The 14,176-nt window shown below is 47.7% G+C and overlaps 2 protein-coding genes across 2 annotated transcripts; one reads left to right on the forward strand and one right to left on the reverse strand.

The window, feature by feature from the left end:
- Nucleotides 1-7,542: 7,542 nt before the first annotated feature.
- si:ch1073-390k14.1 (deoxyribodipyrimidine photo-lyase) lies at nt 7,543-12,071 on the forward strand. Its single transcript, XM_011606978.2, has 9 exons — nt 7,543-8,132; nt 8,778-9,378; nt 9,456-9,767; nt 9,846-10,018; nt 10,111-10,195; nt 10,278-10,510; nt 10,594-10,788; nt 10,861-11,086; nt 11,159-12,071. The coding sequence occupies exons 1-9, from the start codon at nt 7,899-7,901 to the stop codon at nt 11,701-11,703; spliced, it is 2,604 nt and encodes an 867-aa protein (XP_011605280.2). The 5' UTR covers nt 7,543-7,898; the 3' UTR covers nt 11,704-12,071.
- On the reverse strand, nt 12,067-13,865 carry LOC101073449 (glycine cleavage system H protein, mitochondrial-like). The gene is made up of 5 exons (XM_003967103.3): nt 13,667-13,865; nt 13,452-13,534; nt 13,176-13,239; nt 12,782-12,913; nt 12,067-12,540 (listed from the first exon to the last, which is right to left on the reverse strand). Exons 1-5 carry the CDS (start codon nt 13,815-13,817, stop codon nt 12,443-12,445), a joined length of 528 nt encoding a protein of 175 aa, XP_003967152.1. The 5' UTR covers nt 13,818-13,865; the 3' UTR covers nt 12,067-12,442.
- Nucleotides 13,866-14,176: the final 311 nt, after the last annotated feature.

Here is a 14,176-nt window from a genome sequence, read left to right on the forward strand (position 1 = left end):
ACTTGGCAGAGAAGAAGGAGGGGGAAAAAGTGATGATGGAGAAGCACCGGTTTATTCAAACTTTCCCCCTGGCAGAGGAAGTTCACCTGTAGTGGACACTTGTGTGCATAAATTAGGTAGAACAATAACACAATGGTAAGAATAAACAAAAGGGGGCTTCAGATGGGCACAAAACCAATGATAACCATCGCAGATAAAGTGATCCCCCACCATTTCCCCTTCTCCCCGTCCTCCCCCCGCTTAATCAAATGAGCACTGTGCAGCTGGTGGGGTTGCGGCAAAAGGGGGGTACGAATGTGTGCGGAGAAGGTGGAGGTGGTGGGGAGGAGTGGGTTAAGGGATGGCGTGAAATTATTGCCTGCTGGTGTATATGTGTCGCTGGGGGTAGTGGGGTAGAATAGGGGGCTGGGCCGGCGATGGGGGGGTTTAATGTCATTGCCTGCTGGTGAATCTGTAGTGGGGGCTCATTTAGATTTAGATTGGTTATGTGAGGAGAGAGCTGAAAGGCCAGCTCATGTTTATGCATGAATCCCAAAGCATGCTGCTGTGGAGAAGCCCCGAGTTAAAGAGACAGAGCTGAAATACTACGGCTCCGTCGGATAATGCTGCATTGGAAGATTTGTAGCAACAATGTGCCGCCAAATAAACGGCTGCACGTTCGCTGCAGCTGCCTCCACAAAGAAAAGGGACACATTTCACCAGTGAATAATGAAATAATACGCCACTCCTTTCAAGCTAAAAACTGTTAACTCATTTTGCCAGTGCCCACCTGAGTCCGAACAATCGCTCTGATATTCTCTTTGGGTTACGCAGGAATGCGATACACATGGATGTCTCCCACATTAGGCTTGCTCTCACACCAAGAGTAATCAGTAAATGTCTCCGAAGGAGAGTTTGTTCAGCACTTCATCAGGTATAAAGTGGTTTTTATTTGGAAATGTGGTCCCTATCCATCTTTTAAATGACTTTTTAATGGTCGTCACACCATCTTAATCAATCATGTTGCAGAGCTAGCCTGCGAGCGCAAATACACCCTATTTATAATACCTACATTCAGCTGCAAAAGTCTAATGTTGTGTATCTCGTAGCACTGCACACTAAAAATATATATAAATAAATAAGTGAAGTTGTCTCTTTGCTTTAGTGAAAACATTAGTGAAACCATCCTGTGCTGATCTCCAGCACCCTAGATACAGCACCCTTTGCGATCTATCTTCATATCGGCGCACCTCAAGAAGCCTCTGAAGAAAATGAGTAAATACTGCTGATTTATAATTCTTTGGTGTCTACATTCAGGCCCAGTCTCTTCCCTTTTTTTTTTTTGGAACCCTTTACCATCCCCCAACGCGACCAGACCCCCTTGTCGGTCCCCTTTCAGTACTTTACATCTATAATGAGATACAAATACACATCAGCAGGACAGTGTCTACGCCACGCGTCGCTGTGTGAATATTACTCACACTTATTAGCTGGATTATGTTAATCTTTACACTCCCTGCTCACAGACAACAGACTCCCCATGATATGGCGTTGGTCACGGCAGTAAGCGTGTGTTGTCGTGTGTCCGCCGCGCGTGTGTCTGTTCGGCCTTATGTGTATGTTGGATTGATTGCCATGTTGTCAAACTGATCTGCATGTGAAAAGGCGGTCTAATTACATCACTTATGCAAATGGGGCTGAACATCCAAATGCACGTACGCGCCACTGAAGACTTACTGCTGGGGTCAAAAAGACAGTGTGAGTTATACCTTTAATGGTGGCATCACCACCTGTCTGAGACGGACACGACACGCAGAAGGCAGTCGAGTCACAATAGATGTTTCAATACACTCTTTCAGATAAATTAGCAAAATGGTTGGATGGGTCAAGCTCACAGTAGACTAAAGCACTTAGACTGTTATTGGAAACTGCCTGACCGCATATCAACTGATTAGTCTTTTTTTTCCTTCCCCAGACTGAAACATTGATAGTATCCCTGTTGGAATGATTGATTGAGTCTGACACATTTTAATTATGGCCAAATTAAATGAATTGGCTGGCGGACTATAAAACATTGCTGTTTAATAACGAGGTCCTCCATTTGCTTTTTTTTTTTTTGCTTTTTCGTGTTCCTTCATCCAATCCAATTTTGGCTGCCCACACCAAATAACCTCTCTCCACTTAATGATATGCAAATGAATTTTCATGAACCCCATGATCCCAAGCGATGATTAAACCGAGATGACATTAGCTGCCATGCTGCTGCCACTGTCGCTGTTTCTGTCTGCCTCCTTGCTCCCTATCTCCACCATCTTTCTTGGTATCCACGACAACGACCAACTGGCGATATTAAGGGGGTTCATTGTCATCCGTCCCTTGTGAATTTTTCTTCTTTGGCATCATGAAAGATGAGATTCTGCTTATCCACAGTTATTTCAGAGAAGCCCTCCCCCCACTGGAGCATATAAAAGTATACCACGAGGACTGTGGCCCACAGGTGACCACTACCACAAGTGATAACATATTACAACAATACACAATTAGTGGAGTGCCATAAAATCATACAGATGACTCTGGTAAGCCTCCATCTCTTCATTCCCCACTTCCAGCATTCCCCTCCCACCATTCCGTTTGAGTCTGGAGCCGGCTCCACCTCTGCTGTCGTTTATTGTACTCCATTTGCATAATGAAGCCAAGGCTTAATTAAGATCCCACCGGAGTCTGGAGCTGAGGATGAAGGAAAAGAAAGATCAGGAGGGGAGGGGGTGATCCAGCGTTCCTCGGCTTAGCCGCACGTGTCCAAAGAGGAGGTGCAGTTTAGAGGGGGGAGAAAAGTGTTGACGAGCGATTAAATCACTAATTATGATCGGCTGTTAGAATTAGTGTGTAGCTGTTAATTAGCTGCAGATGAGATGCCCAGACAGTTGCCCGCCCCTGATGACTGAAGCAACCCTCCCTGACTGGCAATACAGAGACACAGCTTGACACCCCGGAGATGATGCCAAAATGCCCCTCCCCTCGGCACACGCAGCGGTCTGGAGAGGATATCCCTTTAAGAACATCCCAGGTGTGCACGTGCAGGAAAAGAGGCTCTTCATCATCCTTGTCCACCCACTGCTGCTGTTTTTCGTTAAGCACAAAAATAAAATCCCCCTTTCCTTCCTCCATCATGCACTCTGTTCATTTTGCTCATTATTCAGATTCTCTTCCAGGCCATACTGGAGTAGTACGGTCCCTTTAGGGGGTCTTTGTACTGGGAGCAGCGTTGTCCTTCCCGTGCAGCAGCTGGCACCGCTGGCATCGAGGTAGTGGGTTTTGGTTTCACCCACTGACCTCCCGTGAAAGCACAAGTGTTCTTCTACTGTTTTGTGTTGCTTTACGGTGTGCGTTTGGACCGCTCCGTGTAGCGCCCTTCAATGCCACCCAGCTTGCGTCTGGCATGGTGCCATCTCTGTTTCTGGCGTCTCCCCAGAGGGGATGCCATTGCCAAACCGTTCAAGGCGTCCATTATTGTCTTACTGTAAGTACAAATGTGTGTGTGCTACGTTGGCTTGGCAGCGTGCCATCCTTCCCTCCGTGCCCTTACCACCCCGACAAAGATGCCTTCACACAGTCGCTGGAGACTGTTGCCCGGGCACCTCTTCCCGGCTTTGTCCGGGCAAAAAATTGGCCATAAGCGACAAATCCTCAGAGACGGGTCTTGCGGCGGTCGACGACGACAGCTTACGACCAGGTTGCGCCGTCACCGCAGGCTGGCGCCGTGCCAGTCGGCTGGCACACGACGGCTGGCGTAGAGAGGAGTAAACAGTCAAACAGCGGGCAGAGGACAGCATTTTCCACCAGATTCTTTTCAACGGTCATAACAAATGCATAACTTACAGTTTCGGGGTGACATCGATTTCCCTCCTCGCCATCCTTCTCCGCTTCCCACCAGCGATCGACGTCTGAGTCATCCTCTCCCTGCTGGCATCGTTTTCGCTACCCAGTCCTTCCGTCCTATTTTTATCTTCCCGGTCCCTGCCCGTTCTCCGGTTTTTGTCTCTCCCGGCGTTGAGCCCGTGCCAACGTAGAAGCATGGCGCCATAACAGTAGTATGGAGCTCTGTTCCTCCACCACTTCCTTTCTTATTCCCGTCGCCCCCTTTGCCCATGCCCATGCCCGCCCCCGCTCAAGCCCTGACTGGATGGCACTGTGCCAACCTGCCACCGCCATCGCTCTCATTTGTAGCTCATCTTGCTCTTGCCCTTCCCCCTGTATCTACATTTCCATCCCTCTCTCTTTCTCTTATCCCATTCATCTACTTTTCAGACACTTCCCCGCCATCAAACGCCCATGTTTGTGAACACGCGTGGCAAATGCAACTTTTAATTCGGCGTGCGCGCCGCAAATCAGGCGTCTTTTGTTTTGGGATTTTTTTTGGTCGGGGGGGCACCTGAAGGAATGCTCTGCCTGACCGGCTGCTAGGTAATTACTGCAGCGCCAACTTATTCCACCGAGACAACAAGAGAAACACGAAGAGCGCTCAGAGTTTGGAGAAAGCTCGTGTTGTTTTAATTAACTTTCACCAACCCCCATCGCGCGCGCTTCGTTCCACATCCCTAACGGGTCGTGCTCGTGTGTGCGCGCAATATAAAGCAATATGACTGATGCAATTTTCAGTGAAATCGATGGCGCGCCATTGACTTCACCCAATTTACTAAGATGACCCCTCGCTCCTTTGTTTTTCTTCATTTCTACTCTTACTGAAAACCTCTGGCTTCAAACAGGGGCAGCCAGTGGTGGTGGAGGTATTAAGCAAATACTCATTAGTACACAAAACATAATGAATATGTAAATGGTGTGTGTAATTTATGCATGGGCTGAGAGACTTGTTCTCTTTCCAGTCCTCCATTGTATTCCCTCTATTTATATCCCCTTTCCCTAAAACTTCACACTTTCACACCGATCCCTCCTCTTTTCTTGGACCATCCTCCTGTGAGGGAATCCAAGAGGGATTTGTTGAGGTCTTACTATTGTCTCTTTTATTTAGTCTTTCCTGCACATTTCTCCGTGCTTTTATCCATTTTAACACTCTCTTCCAGCTTTTCTCTCCTCATTCTGTTTGCTTTATTCTGCTCACAGGCTGTCCTATCCAAAAACAAGCCCCCGCAGTGACGCATTAAACCAACAGCCCGAGCTCACTGTTTGAACAAGGTCCTTCTTCCAGGAATATGAATGCCGAACAATCTATCTGCTAAATCACATCCACACTTGGCTGTGTTCTTTGACGTGTTCTGCCTTTGTCCCGGTGTGACTGCGTTGATCCTGATGTGTGGTCCAAACCGTGTGGTAAATTGAAGCGTGTCCTGATAGAAGGTGAGTCGCCTTGCTCCTGTCTAGGATAAACACCTATTATACTCCAGCTCCCTTGGCAATCACCATAGCAACAAACCGTGGTACCCACGTGAGTTGCATAATAAGATGTTCCCCGAGACCACAGACCATAAAGCAGCAACAAACTGGATCCCTGCAGCAATAAACGCGAGTCAGAAAATAACAATTCCATTGTCAACTTCACCGGTGAATCATCCTGGGAGACCCTGTTCTAGGTTGGGATAAACTTGCACCGCACACTCTCCAGTGGACATGCTACTCTCTCTGTCTCCCCTTAACAGGTGCTGATGAGCTGCAGTCAATGATTGTAATGAGCTATTGATCACCGTGGGAAAACAGAGGGACAGAGAGGGGTGAAGTAGGTAGGGGGAACCCGAGGACACGCGCAAACAGAAACAAGTGGACCGCCTCAGTGAGACAGGGAAAGTGCAGGTGAACTAAACAGAGACGAGATGCCGAGGACTGTAACCATCCTGGCTTTAATCAAATCCCCATTTCTCATGGCTCCGGCTTAAAATAGAACGCAAGGGAAATCCCTTATGGTGACTGGAGGTGTGAAGTGAACTCTCAGATGCCTCTGGACCACCTGAATTGTTGAGGATGACCGTGCAGACATGTCTGTCTCCAACGGGTCCAGATGCCAGTGAACGGCCCTGACGCAGTATCTCTATTCCCCCTTTTTTTGTGCTGCATGCGTGAAGTGGATGCAGACAGCTTCAGGGAAGGGGGAGGTGTGTTTTGCGCGCACACGTGTGTGTGTGTGTGTCGTGTGTGTTGGCTGGCGTTTCAGATAATGAAATGCAGCAGGGAACAAAGAGCTGGGGGCCCCTATTCTCTGTGCTGCAGCTTCATTTTCACTCCCGTCAGTCTATGATTCCTCCATACCCTCTTTCTTGTGTACGTGTGTTTATGTTTGTATGAGAAGGTTGTTGTGTGTACTCGTGCCCCCCCCTCCTGTTAGTATTCTGCATGGCAGATCCCCCTAATGTAATAACTGTGTCTGCATGTCTAATTTACAGCAGGAGAGAGTAAATAGCCTGTGGTTAATTACAGTACGTGTCTCTGTGTGCATGTGTGTGTGTCTATGCACGTGTCTACATGCGCGTGGGTGTGTCAGAATGATTTATGAGTTGCAAATAGCTACACCAGTGGCCCGTTTCTCCTCACTTAGTTTTTAATCTGTCTTTCCATTAATTTTCCTGGAGATGTTATTATGGTTTTATAACAGTGTGCACAAGGATGCACAAGCAGGCGCCTGTACGTGTTGGTGGCAGAAAGGTGTGAGCTTTTTGTGAGGATGGGGCACCTCAGGCACCTGAGCGGGACCTTGCTTTGCCACCTCTGTACCTGTCCATTTCCTTCCCTTGCTTTGCCACCTCTGTACCTGTCCATTTCCTTCCCTTGCTTTGCCACCTCTGTACCTGTCCATTTCCTTCCCTTGCTTTGCCACCTCTGTACCTGTCCATTTCCTTCCCTTGCTTTGCCACATCTGTACCTGTCCATTTCCTTCCCTTCCTCTAGCCCCCCTTTTTCCCCTCTTTCCATTCTCTTTTCCTTCATTCACTCCCTTCAGAGAGTTGCAACCAGCGCAGATCTTTATTGACAGTACATGGTGGAACATGGAAACAGCAGGTCAATCCGTTTAGCCCAAGGGCCGATACACCAATTCACCAATTTGTCAGTGTTAGTTTGAGAGAGAAAAGCAGCTAATCTCTCCTCTCTGCTCTCTATTGATCACACACTTAGACTCCACTTCTCTGTCTAAACACTATTGATTCTCTCTCTCTCTCAATCTGTTTCTCCCTCTCCCTCTTACTGTCTTCCCTCCGTGCCACATACCACAACTGTTAACACGTGTTCCTTTTACGCACTCGGTCTACCTCTCGGCCTCAAAAAAGACATTAATTGAGAGCATGTGTCATGCACACAACCCTCAGTCATAAGTTCAAACTTAACAAAAAAGGCAGCTTCATGTTTTTTTCTATGCAGGACATTTACCAACATTCTCATTTCCCCCCTTAGTTCTGTACTATAATCACACCTCACTACCCCTTTACAAAGTGTGCAGAATTTATTATTACAGTCCTTGCACCGATTTAATACTATGCACAAGTGGAGAGTTTGTGGGATTTTCGTTGCATGTTTTCAACCTTGGTTTGAGCTGGTGGGAATCCCTTGCGCGAAAGGAATGAAGGCAAAACCAGTAGAAAGGAGAGAAAATGCATTGTTTTGATGTTTTTTATGTACTTAAAAAAACCAAGCTGCTGTAACGAATGAAACACATTTTTTTTCTTACACCGTGTGAGACAAAAACAAACGAGAACATTTGGGTTTAACCAGCCTCGGGTAGGCCTTTCATTAGCCTGGCGCCCCCCCTATTGGTCGTATTTAACCATTACACAACTCGGTTACAAAATACTAACGCGTGAGTTGTGTAACCGAAAATCAGGTGTTTGGTAACCAGCACCGGTGGCGGGTCTAGAACGGCTCCACGAAACTCTAATGTACTGGGTTTAGTAGGATTTATTCGTCACCTTGAGTCGAAGATGCCTCCGTCAGCAGCGCCTGATGGCGACTCCACCAAAGTTTGGGTGAGAAGGATTTTAAGGGAAGTTCTGGCCGGTCGAGAGGATCCAGAGGGGTTTTTCGCCCTGTGCTTGTCCGTCCTGGGTCACCAGGAGACCCGCTCGCAGTACCCGTCCCACATCGAGCCGTTGCGTGCAGCCAACAGCTCCATGCACTCCGTCCTCACCTCCATCTACAAAGAATATTTCTCAAAGGTAAGTTTACGCACGGAAAGATTCGAATAGCTTGAAGAAGTCGGACTTAATTACCCGTGATGTGTTGTTTCTGTGGGCCGCACTAGGACCAGGTTATACTTCAGGTGAAAGCTGAAGTAAATGCATGAATAAATGCACATAATTTGCTTTTTTACGCTTTTAATTTCGCGCATAATTCTTTCACAGCACCAAACTAATGACATTATAAAGATAAGTAAATCACTTGCAGAATCTGCCGTCTCTTCTCTGGTGTATTAACAACTTAAATCTCTTATTGTGAAAAGCTTCTACTGTATTTTAGGCTGTTGGTCTTTTTCTAAGAAATTTACTTGATATTTGGTGTAAGGAAAAAATAATCAGAAAATAGTCTCTTTGCATATTCTGGTAAAAATAGAAATATGTTGAACTTTTACACCAGAAAACATTACAGTAAAAATGGTAACAATCACCAATATTGATTTAAAAAATCCTCTTTTTATTACTATTAATAATAAAGTATTTGACTTACTTTAGCTAAAATGTTGCTAACAATTTTGCATATTGCTGTATCATGAAACGTGAAATCCATAATGCCGTCGTAGCGACATTTATCAGCCACTCTAACAGTGATTGAACTAATAACGGTCTGTCCTCATTAAATTGTAGACTGAAGATGATGAACTGGAACTCGCTCTGGCACTCTCTCTGGTCGAAACGAAGGATTATGAGCTGTCGGCCCCCGTCCATGAGCCCCAGCTAAAGCAACCTGGAGGCAGACGAAACGAGAGCGGCTCTGTTTGGCCGACCTCTGAGTTCCAGACACAGAGAAGAAGCCCGATCCAGCCAGCAGAGGCAGCTAGCGGGACAAGAAACAACTCACCTCAGACCGGGCCCTCGCCCAAGGTTTGCTCGCCACGAACGGCTGTAGAACCCGAGCATAATGCTGACGCCTGGACACCTGCGAAGGCCCGGTCTGCCTCCTGCCACCAAGTGATGGAGGCGGGAGACGTCGATCAATCAGAGAAACCGAAACGCCCAAAGAAGAGGCGGCAGAGGCGGAAATGTGCTGCCCAGCAGGTCGTGGGTCTGCCCCGGGCCCCTTCGGCAGCAGCGCCGGTCCTGCTGTGGTTCAGGAGGGACCTGCGTCTCAGCGACAACCCGGCTCTCGTCTCCGCCTTAAAGGTCGGAGCGCCCGTAATTCCGATCTTCATCTGGAGCCCTGAGGAGGAAGAGGGGCCTGGGGTCACTGTGGCCATGGGGGGAGCTTGTAAGTCAGGCAGTCAGAACGCCACGGCTAGCTTCCCTCATCTGCGGATGACTAATCAAATATCTTTGGGATCCCAGGTAAATACTGGCTTCACCAAGCTCTGTCCTGTTTGTGTTCATCCCTGGAGAACATCGGCAGCCATCTCGTCTTCCTCAAGTCCGAGACGCGGGGAAGTGAGGGTGGAGCTTCTCTGCGGGCACTGCAGGGGTTAGCGAAGGCGACGGGGGCGAGGACGGTGGTGGCGAACGCCCTCTACGAACCCTGGCTGAAGGGGAGGGACGACGCGGTCGCCGCGGCTCTTCAGAAAAGTGGCGTCGAATGCGAAATGTTCCACTCGTACTGTCTCAGAGACCCTTACTCTGTCAGTACAGAGGGCGTGGGGCTCAGAGGTCAGGCATCACATGACGGATATGTGTTGGAAGAGTTTCCTGAGCACAATTCATTGTGATTTCTCCCCTTTCCTCCAGGAATAGGCTCAGTGTCTCACTTCATGAGCTGCTGTAGACAGAACCCAGGGGCTGCATTAGGGGCTCCCCTGGACCCTCCCACTACTCTTCCCGTACCTGCTCACTGGCCTCCGGGCGTCTCTCTGGAGACGTTAGGCCTGGCGCGCATGCCCAAGAGGAAGGACGGCACAACGGTCAGTAAAAAACCACCCGGCTGAGCCCAAATTTCTGATGTAAATAGCTACTTTAGCTAAAAATCGCGCTGCCAATGACGTCATTTTTTCAGATTGACTGGGCTGCCAACATTCGCAAGTCGTGGGATTTCAGCGAAGGAGGGGCGCATGCTCGACTGGAGGCCTTCCTTCATGACGGTAAACCTTTCGTGAGCGCACCTTTCTGACCACCTGTAGCATGAAGCAGTCTTTCAGCTGTGTCCCGTGTGACCTGCCGCAGGTGTGTACAGATATGAAAAAGAGTCCGGCAGGGCGGACGCTCCAAACACCAGCTGCGTGTCCCCGTACCTTCACTTCGGTCAGCTCAGCCCACGCTGGTTATTGTGGGACGCCAAAGGCGCCCGCTGTCGCCCCCCGAAGTTCCAACGTAAGCTAGCCTGGCGGGATTTGGCGTACTGGCAGCTGACATTGTTTCCTGATCTTCCTTGGGAGTCCCTCCGACCTCCATACAAGGTAGAAACAGCTGGTCAACCATTACAATGCTTAGGAAAAAAACGGATATTTACGAGGTTCTGTTTATCCAATGGCGCCGGAAGGCTCTGAGGTGGAGTACCGATCGCCGCCACCTGGAGGCCTGGCAGCGAGGGAGGACAGGATACCCTCTGGTGGATGCGGCCATGAGGCAGCTGTGGCTGACAGGCTGGATGAACAACTACATGAGGCATGTGGTCGCCTCCTTTCTCATAGCGTACCTCCACCTGCCGTGGCAGGAAGGTTACCGCTGGTTTCAGGTGAGAAAGGTCGTCATGGGGATGTAAATCCCAGCACGGGCAGTAGTTTACAGACGGCTTCCACCTTTTTAGGACACCCTGGTGGACGCAGACGTCGCCATAGATGCCATGATGTGGCAGAACGGGGGCATGTGCGGTCTGGACCACTGGAACTTCGTCATGCACCCCGTCGACGCCGCCATGACCTGCGACCCCTGTGGCCAGTACGTCCGGAAATGGTGTCCGGAACTGTCGGGGCTGCCGGACGAGCTCATCCACAAACCCTGGAGATGTCCCACCTCGCTGCTTCGTCGTGCTGGTGAGGAACCTGTTTTTAAAAGAAACCATTGAATAAAAAACAATTATTTACCGTTTGTTTTTGCCGACTCAGGGGTCGTGTTCGGTCAGACGTACCCTGAGCGGATAGTTACGGACTTGGAGGAACGGCGAAGTCAGTCTCTCCAGGATGTAGCTCTGGTCCGGAAGGAGTTCGGACAGTACGTGGACAAGCGCTCAGGCTGCGACTTGGTGCCTCTGCCCCCGCGCCTGGTCTCCGAGGCTCTGGGGTCGTCACACCTGGACGGCGGCGTGGCGACAGGAGGGAAGCAGTTCCTGTTGCCTGTTATCACCCGCATGGAATTCAAACACCAGCAAGAAGATCCGGACGCGGACGCCGCTTCAAATCCCTACAACGCCGTCCTGAAGGGATACGTGAGCCGCAAGAGGGACGAGACGATCGCGTTCCTCAACGAGAGAGACTTCACTGCCAGCGTGATGCACGAGGGCGCCCAGAGGAGAGAGAGGATGGAGAGCGACCAGCGCAGGCTGGAGGGGCTCCCCCGGGGGCCTGCGCCGAGGGGCAGGGTCAGGAGGACTCCGACAGCCAAGGACAGGTTTTCTGTTGTGCCTGGAGGAGCCGTCGCCTCGCTGAGGTGATTCAGGGATCCAGAATGATTCTATAGGCCGTTTACAAGTGTAAGATTTTTAATAATATACTGGCAGGTCAGCAGATTGTTCAGTTGTTGTGTACGAAGGAGGAAGGTCTTAAATAAATCCGGTTGCGTTTGTTTTGGGGTTTTTTGGTGTGTGCATGGATCTTCAATTACTTTTGCATAAAGGGCTGCTGAGAAGGGACAGGAAGAAATATGTGTTTTATTTAATATAATGAGTTCAAAAGCTAGCTTCTTATTCATTTTTTTTTACTATACAAAGAACATTTATCGCTGTGTTCAGCAGGGTTTCTGTATTTGTAATAGAAAAAATAACATTTGGGGGAAATAAAAAATGACAAACATGAGGTTTCAGGAAATTTTGTTTTATTTAAGTAACATACCATATCTACAGTATTAATGTCAAAGTGCATTTAGATCAATGTTAATAATGCCACTTAAACAAAAGTGCTTTCTTCAATCAACCTCCTACTGATGACATAATTTGTTTTTAGCTTTCTACTCATTGTAATCTCAGTATCTTCTGTATGAGGTTTAGTGAGCGCATGTTGACACTTCACCTGAAGGATTCCTAACGTGCACAACTCTATAATACTGGCAGGTCAGCAGTCTGAAATTCGGCTCCTCGAGGAGCTCTGGAACCGGTGTTAGAACACCGGCAGGATTTCTAAGTCTGTGGTCACCCGAAATAAGAGGAAGCGTAACACATACTGGGAGGTGTTGGTTTAGTTCTCAATAGAGCGGATGTATCTCTCATACGCTGCCTCATCCATTAAGCTATCCAGCTCTGCAGGGTTGGCAATGGTCATCTTCATCAGCCAACCTGCGATGAAGATATTAACATCGGTGTTCTTCAGCACATTGTAATACGGCCGCCAAAATTCCAAGACAAAATCTAATCTATCAGCCAAAATGGTTTGGAGGCCAAGTCCTGCGATTATACTAACAAGTTAGGAAAATATACCGGTATGTATTGTTTTTTTTTTTATATGTGTATATTTGCAAAACTGACAGTAGAAATAGGTAATCATTTTAGGATGATGTGTTTGTTTGTGTGTCCTTACCATCTTTGTAGCAAGATTTGTTGACCAGGCCAGGCTTATCTGCCAGAAGTGTGTTGACCTCTACAACTTCCCCGGTCAACGGGGAATAGAGCTCACTGGCTGCCTTTACACTTTCCAGAGCTCCAAACTCATCTGTAAATGATGTATAACATAACTACTACAAGCAAAAACCCCTAATGTAATGAAAATATATATTCAGTTACCAAGGAGCATGAGTGAAATAAGCCATAAGGTAGCAGCTAACTTTACACTAGTTGCACATTAAGTTGCTTCACATCAATCGATCTAATTACAATCTAACAAGTAGAATCTATCTCCCAATGTGATCAACAGTTTGACATTATGGCAGCGCTTAATTTCTAGTATGTATTATATTATAAACCTGACATCCTACCTTGCTGAGATAGCTGCGTTCCAATCTCTGGAAGTCCACAATAAACTACATCTCCCAGAGCTTCCTGAGAGCGACGGCAGGGAAGAAATAGAAGAAATAAGCCCTTTTGATTTATTGCAAACTAAACTGTTCGTAGATGTCTGTGTAAATTCTCAGTCATCCAGGTCATTGTATCCAAGGTAGTTTTCTCTGTCAGTCCAGTTGACAGAGAAAACTACCTTGGATAAACTGTTCGTATACACGCATCAGACGTGTGCACAGTGTCACAAAACGTACTTGGGCATAGTGAGTGATACCGACAGTTCCAGTTTCCTGGTCCTCGACTCGAATCCATTCGTGATGTTCTGTAAATTTAAGGGCTTCGAGAAGCACAACAAATACAGAAAACAGCGCCGTCAGTGCCCGCGTCCTTCTCTTTAGCTAAAGGTAACCTGTAGCTATCGAATATGTCAGATAACCTCACACATTTAAATATATTAGCATTTTAATACCTGTACTCAATCGGCTGGATGAAGCTATCGTTCTCCGATAATGAGGGTTACATGTCAAACGCAACGGAGAAAGCAACGCCGAGCGTTTAAGAACAGGTAAAACTGTATAAAAGTTGGAAGACACGGAACGAAGTAACCTGGAAGCGGCCATATTTGTCGCTTATTGATGACGACACTCTTTTCTTCTTCTTCGTAGATTCTAGAGAAACCAGTCTTGTGTTACTGCCCCCTATTGAGCACCGATGAGAGATTCGCCGTCTCAACGAATCAATAACTAGAACACCTAAAAACATTACGTTTTACTTGTTCCAGTCGTCCCAATGGTTCAACAAAAGTGGAATTTTGCAGTCACAAAGTGTGATGCATTGTATTTTCTTTGACGTTGTAGTTATAACATATTTGTGGGGCTTATTCCTAAAATTCCTAGTTGCCAAGTGCCATTTTATTTTAATATTTGATGTTAACTACTCACAAAGACTTAAGCAGTGCAGAAAGTCAAGAGGGAGGCCA

Source organism: Takifugu rubripes, chromosome 9, assembly GCF_901000725.2.
Source record: "Takifugu rubripes chromosome 9, fTakRub1.2, whole genome shotgun sequence".
Lineage (NCBI taxonomy): Eukaryota > Metazoa > Chordata > Actinopteri > Tetraodontiformes > Tetraodontidae > Takifugu > Takifugu rubripes.